Source organism: Stegastes partitus, unplaced genomic scaffold, assembly GCF_000690725.1.
Source record: "Stegastes partitus isolate 25-593 unplaced genomic scaffold, Stegastes_partitus-1.0.2 Scaffold1011, whole genome shotgun sequence".
NCBI lineage: Eukaryota > Metazoa > Chordata > Actinopteri > Pomacentridae > Stegastes > Stegastes partitus.
The window spans coordinates 68,633-77,854 of NW_007578742.1; the positions used below are offsets into that span (position 1 = coordinate 68,633).

Genomic DNA, 9,222 nt, shown 5'->3' on the forward strand with positions numbered 1-9,222 from the left:
TAAAATTGTGTTTGTTTTTAAATGCTTGTTTCTATGGCTTCTGCTGTTGTCATCGTTAGGGTACGTTTTGTCACCGGGCGGAGCTGTTTTATGAAACTAACGCTCCTTAGCGACGGCATCCTTAGCGACTTCCTGATTGGTCCGCCGGCTCAAATTCTAGCCAATGAGAGCGCAGCGCAGCAGATTTAGATCCGCAGCTGAAACACTTTTGTCTGAGGTCTCGTCAAAGAAGGAACACATCTAGTTTGGACTATTTACTACAACTATAGGCGGGTTTTAATCCCCAAAACAAGCGACTGGATCAAAAAAAGACGGAATTATACTGTAAGGTAGGATAAAATATACAATTTTATGGTTATATTTTGAGCGCAGAGCCGGTTCACGTGACTAACTCCACCCATGTAAGGCTGAATGCTGCTTTGTTGTTTATATCTGCTGCACAGTGCTGCTAAATCTGCTAAAAAAATTAATAAATTAATTAATTGTTTTTAAAACCAACCTGCCATTTTTTTTGTGTGTGTTTTTATGTCCGAGTGCAGCTGCTGCAGAGCTCGTGTTCGGGGGTAACGTAAAGGAGCCAGCCATGCCTTTATCTAGAGGGAAGAAACCCACAACAACCGCAGGAAGCAAGATACCCAAGCTGGGTGCAGCATCCACCGAGAACCAGGTGACAGAAACGTGCATGCATGTGTTTCCTCCTGCTCGTTTAAAAAGCCCGCTGCTGTAAACAAAGCAGCAGCTGAAGGATGCTTGGTCTGCAGCGGAAGTGATTTTTTTTTCCCTGCACATGCACGACAGAAACACCTGAATTGTGGCTGATGTGGTGTTTTGTTTTTTTCTTTCTGTTTGTGTGTTGCAGGATGAAGGCCCACAGGTGAAGAGGTCCTCCTCGCCTCCTCATGGAGCTCCAAAGAAGAGGACTGCGTTCATAGACATCACCAATGTAAGTTGAGAGGCTGTGATTTGGGAGAGCGAGCTGCAAAGATGCACTTTGTCTGCAGGAGAAAATAGGGCTGAATGAGTTGGGGGGGAATATCTCTTTGCATTTTTTTCTGACATATTGCAATTTGAGGTGCAACATACATTTTTATGGTCATGCTTCAGTTTAGTATTCACTATTACGCAAACCTACGGTCATGCACTGCCTAATGCATATCCTAAATGGCAGCTTATGCCTTGTTTCAAACTGTGGATTAGATGAAAATATCTTCTGTTCACTAAAGCCAGCCTGCCAAGATTTCCAAGTTGGACTATTCTAGCTATCAGAAGTTTTAGGTGGAATTGTTTTGGCCAGATTTGTCTGACTTTCTAGCTTTATATTCTTTGGCTTTATGAGAATAATGTGACCATTTCATTCCCATCCATTATGAAACCATAAGCCGCTATCATACGCTGTCATCTTGATCAGAAAATTGCCCGTCTGGCCACGGTTTCTGCACCAGTTAAGTCCTCATGATGACATCGGTATTTGCTCGTTGATTGTCCTTTGGGTGTGTTTTTTTTTTTCCCCCTGATACATGGCACTGTTCCTCAGCAGCTGGCTCTACGGCGAGTGTCTGGTTTCCTAACATCACATTGTTCCACGGTGTCCTCTTACTGTTGTGTAAATCTGTCATAGATGGTGGTGTTGTAACCCCTGCTTCGGTGGGAATACTGTTGCGTTTATTCATACCAAGGCCTCGGAGATGCACAGAAAGTTGGCTTCTTTTCTCCTGAAGCAAAGAGCGTGATGTGTTTGTTAGAGGATGCTCTATTCAGTGTTCGTAATAACCAAGTGTCACCTGAGTGTGCCTTTATATGCCACATAAAGAACACAAATAGAGTCCCAAAACAAGATCTCTCATTCTGGGCTAACAGATTAAACCATCATCATCTTTTTCTAGCAGTAAATATTTGTCATATTTCTTTTCTGGCCCGAAAACCCTCATAGCAGCACAACGGATGATGATAATAACAGCAGCTACTTTCCCGGCTGGCCTGTGTGTCACCCCGTCTTTGTGAGTGGCTTAAAGGCCTAAAACATTGAGATTTGAGGCTAAAATTTGGATTATGTTTGATTTATGAGTGGTTCTTGAGTGTAGCATGACTTTGCATGATGTGTTGCTTTATTTTAACCGCTCATCCATCTTCCCAACCGGCTGTCAGTCTGTCAGATCGTCCAACTAACATGTAGCGTCAGGACACTGAGTAAAATACTGTTTGCATCCAGCTGGCAGAGACGCTTGGAGTCAGTTTAATGCTGTTCGATACGAAAAGAAAACTTGCTCGGTTTTCACGTCCCCTGGCTAATCTACAAGGCCTGATTTAAGAGTTCATTGTTTGTTTGTTAGAGTTTGATAGTTGACACAGAGGCTCCATATGTGCACAGCGAAATGAGCACCGGAGGGAAGATTTTATTGGCAAAAATAAAGCATCTTTAATTGTAGGGAAATATTTTGGTTACAGAAAGAAAGGTGTTGACAAAAAACAGGTGCTCTTTAGGAACCATTCCTCATCGGTTCAGTTTTTTCACTTCACAAAGTTCATTCATACAACATCTGACCTTTTGTTGGACTTTTGATTCATTAAAGTCCAACAGAAATGAGGTTTAATCATTCAGTTTGGTCTAAAAATAACGTTCGTGGTGTATTTTAAAGTGTTGTATTAGTTTTGTTTCATAAAAATAGAGGGAAAAGAGAGAAACAACAGGAATGCTGATTTGCTTCTCAGTCAGCTGAATGTGCAGATCAGCATCTGTTGTGACGGGTGGCGGCTGAGACGCTGCTAGACGGGCTGGTGTTGCCACTGAAGGAATGAGACACTACGTGAACGGAGTTACACACAATGTGCTGCAACTGAGTGAATAATTGGCCAAACTGATGGTGGTGCGCTTTTCCCTGGAGAATGTTTGATTGTTCAACAGACTGGAGTTGCAGGATCAGACTCATGGTCGTACGCCTGCAGCTCCATCACGGTGCTTACTTCACCGCTGAAACGCTGCCGTTATTGCTTAATTAAAGTCTTAAATAGCTCGATGAAGTCTCCATCTGTACCTCAACCTTATTGCTTTTCTTTTAATTCATGCAGCACTAAAAGTTGTCATCACATTTGTGTTGTGTTCCCCTTAAATGAAGACACAGGACTGTTGATATTTACAGGACAGATGTGTGTCTATAGGCCAGTAAAGTTAGAATTTTAGCTGCATGTGATTAACTTTAGGCCGCGCATTTTATCATTCTGGACAATTAAAAGCAGCTGCTTTGCAAAAGTGAGTTTCTTGTTGATTTTCATGTTGCACATCAGGTTGTTGTTGACTCAGAATGGGAAGTAAATGAAAACGCACAACCAGAAACCTAAGTGGTTTGATAGAAATCTGTGCTTTTGCCTCTTACGTGACCCTTTGATGAACCGATATCTTCTTTAGACTTGAGCAAAAATAACCCCCAAGTAACAAAACTGGTTAAAAGGATGCTTTTTAACTTCCTCAGTTCTACTTTAGTGTTATATATATTTACACAATACTGCAGAGTCTTAACTGGAGTGTTTAAGGTCGTCGGCTAAGTTAGTAATACTCATCTGTGTCTCTGTTGGAAAGCACTTTGGCTCAGTGCTTCTTGTTTTTTTTAATGTGCTACATAAATAACGGTGACTAGGTTTGACATGCTTGGATCACTGAAGGTTTTCAGCTGCTTTGCTTTTTTCCACTGTTCTCTCTTTGAGACGTTTCCACTGTCAGGTCCAGAAATTAAAAAAAGAAATTGCAAATAATAAAACAAATCAGCAAGAGATGTCAGTTTCCAGACATAATCTTTAGGAAAAAAACTCTCCTGACAATCTCTGCACACATGATGTATGATGTTTGTCGCTCTGTGTGTGTGTGTGTGTGTGTGTGTTGCTGACACACTGCGTTCAGGTGTGAACGTGTCTCTGGACTCGCTGCAGGTTTCCACTGTGGTGTGAATGTGTTTCTCTGCGGCCTCACCTGGCTGTGAAATGACGGCTGGACCTGTTTGTACGTCTCACAAACACCAAAGCTCGTGTTGTGAAACCAGCAGAGACGTTTGATTCTCGGCTGTGAGTCACAGATACAAGAAAAAGTGCCTGAAATGTAAACGTTACAGGTGATTGTGATTAATTGATAAGTTGTCAACCATCCAATTAGTCATTTTGATAATTGATTTATTGGTTTAAGTGACTTTACGGAAGTCCCGCTCCTTAAATTCAAATATCTCATCAGTAAACTGAAAATCTTGGTTTGAGGACAACATAGAACATTTGCGGACGTGCTCTTGGACTGGGGGGAAACACTGACTGATGTTTTAGGACATTTTAAGAACAAACAACTCGTTGATCAATCAGGATAATAATTGACAATGAGTATAATCGGTTGCAGCCCTCATTAATCTGGATTTTGACTTTGTTCCAGGCTCATAAGGTTCAGATCAGCATTCCAGGGAGGAAGAAGGATGCAGGGAAGAAGGCTGCAAAGAAAACCGGCTCCATATCGGTGTCTGCAAAGAATCAGGCCAACCTGAAAAAGTAAGTTTAAAAACTAAATAGTTTTTCTTGTGGGTCTCAAGTCGGGAGCAGATTTCAGTAACTCTCGGCCTTTTTTCTTCTGCAGGTCGTCTTCTGTGAGCTCAGAGGAAACGACAACCGAGAGGGAAAAGACTGATACGGAGGAGGAGAGGGAAGAGCAGAAGGATGTGGCGGCTCCAGTAGAACAGCTGGAGGATGCTGCGCCCCCTGCTGCCCGCGAAGTGCCAGCACACCTTCAGAAACAGCTGGTAAGGACAATGAACCGTTTTCTGAAGAAGCTGAGCAAATGTTGTGGAAAGGTTTGTCTAAATTCTGTTTCCTCTGTCCTGTAGATCCCGAAGGAGTTTGACATTGACTCTGAGAACTCCGAGGACAGTTACATGTGTCCAGAGTATGCAAAGGACATCTTTGACTACCTCAAACAGAGAGAGGTGAGATGCTGTTATCACACTGAGTCATGTTTCTAAGCGCCTCAGTGTGCTTCATGAAAAGGCTGCTTCAGGGGCAAATTCTAAACGCAAAGGTCATCCTTCTGTTTTCATCTCGTCTCCTTCGTTTCCTTGTCTGCAGGAGAAGTTTGTCCTCTGTGACTACATGCCCAAACAGCCCAGCCTCAACCCGGAGATGAGGGCGATCCTGATCGACTGGCTGGTGGAAGTGCAGGTGGGATTTCCCGGTAGCTTGTGTGGGCGTGAGTTTGTTTATTAGAGGATTTCAGGGGTGATTAGCGAGGGAGGTAATCCATTTGTAAACTGAAGGAAAAAGAGTTGCTAATTAAAACTCTGGAGGGTTCAGAGGAGACGACCCTGGAGCTGCTGCACTGTGGGAAACCACAGACCGGATACAGCAAAGCCAAGTCGTGTGTGTTTGTGCCCACGTGACCGACTGACTCGTGTGTTTGCGTAGGAGAACTTTGAGCTGTACCACGAGACCCTCTACCTGGCTGTTAAGATGACAGACCACTTCCTGTCGAAAACGCCCGTCCACAGGGAGATGCTGCAGCTCGTCGGCTCCACCACCATGCTCATCGCCTCCAAGTTTGAGGTGAGGACACAAGCACGCCGAAAGTATTCCACTTTTCGGTGCAAAATATTGATTTAAAAAGTCTCCACCATGTGATTCTTCCTAAGTTTCAGTGTTGTTCAGCACAACCACAGCGTGAGGGTGAGATCAGTCTGTCCTTAGAAGTTTAGCCCAGTTGGCCGGAGCTTTGGTTCTGACTCTGTTAAAGGTCACTCAGCATGGTTTGAGGGTTTGCTTTTGAAGAACCCGGCTAGAAAACCGAAGGAGACCCGCTAGCTCATCGAGAACCAGAAATGGAATGAGATCAAAAGGACTGAGAAAGCAGACGTCGTGCGTACACGCTGAATTAACCGCAGGACTTGAGAATGCAGTGAAGACGGGAGGATTGTTTATACTCACACTTAATCGTGTTTTTAACGATCCTGCAGGAGCGCAGCCCGCCCTGCGTCGACGACTTCCTGTACATCTGCGATGACGCCTACAAGAGGGAGGAGCTCATCTCCATGGAGGCCAACATCCTGCAGACGCTGTCGTTCGACATCAACATCCCCATCCCTTACCGGTTCCTCAGACGCTATGCCAAGGTTCGTGTTGAGGGATTTCTCTGCATGAGTGGAGCAGAGAGCCTTGTTTGTATGGATTCTGGTCTCCTGAGGTCGTCCTCGCCTCCTCTGAGTGTTTGCTTTGGCTCTCTCTGCAGTGTGTGAGCGCCGGCATGGACACGCTGACTCTGGCTCGCTACTTCTGCGAGATGAGCCTCATGGAGATGGACCTGGTGCCCGAGAGAGGATCGCTGCTGGCCTCGGCCTGCCTGCTGATGGCGCTGGTCACCAAAGACCTGGGCGGATGGGTGCGTCGCCTCAACACAGTCGTTTTATTTGGTTTAGTTAGTCTATAGAACATCTGCAGCTCTGTTCTGATGCGTCTCTGCAGCAGAGCTTTGACTTGGTGTTACTGGTTTTTGACATCAAGGGTGTTGTTATAGAGCGGCCTTTTCCTCCAAGAGGGACTGTCGCACTGAAGAAGCATTTATCCAAAGAACAGTTATGATGTTTGGTCTTAACCACATGTTGGGTTTCACAACTTATTTAAAGCCACGTTTAAGAACACATGAGTAGCTTGACATAGAAAACTGGTCTCTGGTGTAGATTGGCTGCCAAAACAGGAAAAACCAACACTGAGAGTACTTGGCAAATACTACAACATGGGTCATGATTACAGTGGGGTCTAAATATTTCTGTCCCACTGAGGAACTGTATGAACATGATGATGTGATTTTTGCTGCATTCGTCCCTTTTTATCAGGAGAACATGATTTACAGGCCGGGGTGTCTCTGCAGCACCACAGTGCTTCATTTAAAATGGCATATTGTGACATATTTTACCTTTTTAATGAAAGATTTTCAGCTCCATATTGTCCATATTGCAATAATGTGATGAATTGTTCATCCCCAACTGCAGCGTAGGTTCATTAGTTCTCATTTACTGAATGTCTGCAGTTATTTACACAAAACTCTAACCCACCAAAGACTTTTTTTTTCTGTCCTGTGTGGCCTTAAAAGTGTTTCAGGTTCACTCGGTCACTGCTGCTCTGCGCTGTTTGCGGTGGACTTGGTTAAAGCCGCTCTCGTGGCAGACGGGGACGATTCTCGGCTCTCATTTGTTTGACTATGAATCTTCACTCCAGACTGCAGCCGAACAATTCTCCTTTCAATTTAAATGTAAATTGTTTTTCCATGTAAATTCGAGGTATCATCGCAGCGGCCGTACGAGGGACGGTGGATAATTTTATTTTGTTCCGCGCAGACTTCAGAATCATCTCCCGTCGGGTTTTTGCAATTTAGCAGCGATATAATGTTGATGTGACTCTGAAAGCTGTGGAGACTGAGTAATGAACACCGAGCGGTTAATTAGTACTGCATTTTTATTACTTTGAAGGGTTCGACACTGCTGGTTTTTTTTGTTTGAGCCACGAACACTCGTCTCATTTCTGTTCTCCTGTAGTCTCCCATCCTGCAGTTCCACTCCGGCTACCAGACGTCGGATTTGGCACCGGTCGTCAGGAAGCTCTACGTGATGCTCTTGGCTCCTCCTGACGATAAGCTGAGAGCCATCAGGAACAAATACTCCCATAAGTAAGTCTTGCTGTTTGTTTGCGCCTCTACACGTTGAGGTGTGGAGGCCTCGTTGGCAATGGAGGTAAGTAAGAAGATAAAAGGCAAATGAGAAATGTGGAGGAATGAATGAGCCAAAACAAGAGCAGCTGCTGGTAAAATATGATCAAATTAAAAACCTGTATTGCTCAAGGGTATATAAATGAGTCCAGCTTTAGATTATAGGTTTATAGGTGCACAGTGAGAAAAACTGGATTGAAAAACTTGCAGCATATAAAAAAAACCAGCATATTAAAAGACAGTAATGAGGTAATGTGAGTGGGGTAATTAACCAATAAATTCCAAGCGTACATCATGTGTTTATGGAGAGGGAGAACTTTCCTGACCTCAGCACACAGTGAAGTATAATTATCACCAGTAATACATCTTTATGCAGAGTGTTAGTGGCGTCCAGCGCTGTACGAATGTATAGGACGTCCCCATAATCTAACTCGATGTGTTTCACCGTAATAATTCCTCCTCTGATCTTTCTCAGGGTGTTCTTTGAAGTCGCGTCGCTGCCTCTGGTCAACGTCGACGTCCTGGAGAACGCCTTGACCGCTCAGTGAGGCGTCGGCGCCAGAAAATGGTAAAAAACAAAAAAGAGAGAGAGAGAAGTCTAAATCGAGTGAAAATATTAAAATTTCTCTTCGACGAACCTGTACATAATTTGTTAATATGTTTAATATTTATATGTGTAGCCTAGCGTGTCGTTATATATAAACATTTATTCCAGTTCGATGGAAAAGAGTTTTAATGTGGGCATTTGTTGTTGTTCAGATCCTGTAGTGTTACATTTCTGTGCACCGTTTGGCATTTATTTTTATAAGTTTTTATAAGAAGTTGAAAGAAAAAAACAAAATCCTAATTCATTAGTATTTGTAAGCCCCTTTGTGTGTCCATGTGTGTGTATGTGTGTAGTGCACAATTTAAAAAGTCTGTTGGCAAATGCTTACTTTTACTAATGAACTATGCAGCGGCCCACAGGTTTTATAGGAGTTCTTGTTAGCAGGAATGCATGTGTGTGTGTTTCATACGTTGTACAGTGTTTATCATGTTAATATCACAATGCTAATTATTTGTATAAAAGACGACCGGATGATGCTTCTTTTGAACGGCTGTCATGGGTACTCTTAAAATAAAGACGTGTTTTTTTTTCTTTTTCTGTTCAAATGACTCTTTATTTTATTTTCCTGACTCTGAATTGGCCTTTGGGGGGCGACTGAGCGCGACAGGAAGCGTGACCATGTCCGTTTACAGTAACTGGGAGGACTTTTCCTTTTTATTTCAGACTGTTTCATCAACTAAAACGTCTTTTATGAAGCGCTAGTTAACAGAACTGTTTAAAAATGCATTTATGTCTTTGGAGGGGGTGTCAAAAGTTCCCTAATGCATGGAGAAAAAAATGCAATTTTTATGTTGCTTGCTTTTGCTAAAAGCATCATTCACACCTGATTGTGCAGGGTTGTAATTGTGCAGCGCGGCCACTAGAGGTCAGTCGTGTGCCACGTGTCCTACAGGTTTGAAAT

At 43.4% G+C, this 9,222-nt stretch overlaps 1 protein-coding gene across 2 annotated transcripts; it reads left to right on the forward strand.

The window, feature by feature from the left end:
* The first annotated feature begins 242 nt into the window (after positions 1-242).
* ccnb3 (cyclin B3) lies at positions 243-8,866 on the forward strand. Of its 2 annotated transcripts, none has more exons than XM_008294985.1 (12): positions 243-329; positions 540-667; positions 860-943; positions 4,406-4,518; positions 4,604-4,766; positions 4,851-4,949; positions 5,089-5,181; positions 5,425-5,562; positions 5,970-6,125; positions 6,242-6,391; positions 7,545-7,675; positions 8,190-8,866. In XM_008294985.1, exons 2-12 carry the CDS (start codon positions 584-586, stop codon positions 8,260-8,262), a joined length of 1,284 nt encoding a protein of 427 aa, XP_008293207.1. In that variant the 5' UTR covers positions 243-329; positions 540-583; the 3' UTR covers positions 8,263-8,866. The 2 variants fall into 2 exon arrangements, with proteins under 2 accessions (XP_008293207.1, XP_008293208.1); XM_008294986.1 differs by having other exon boundaries at positions 294-329; positions 535-667.
* Positions 8,867-9,222: the final 356 nt, after the last annotated feature.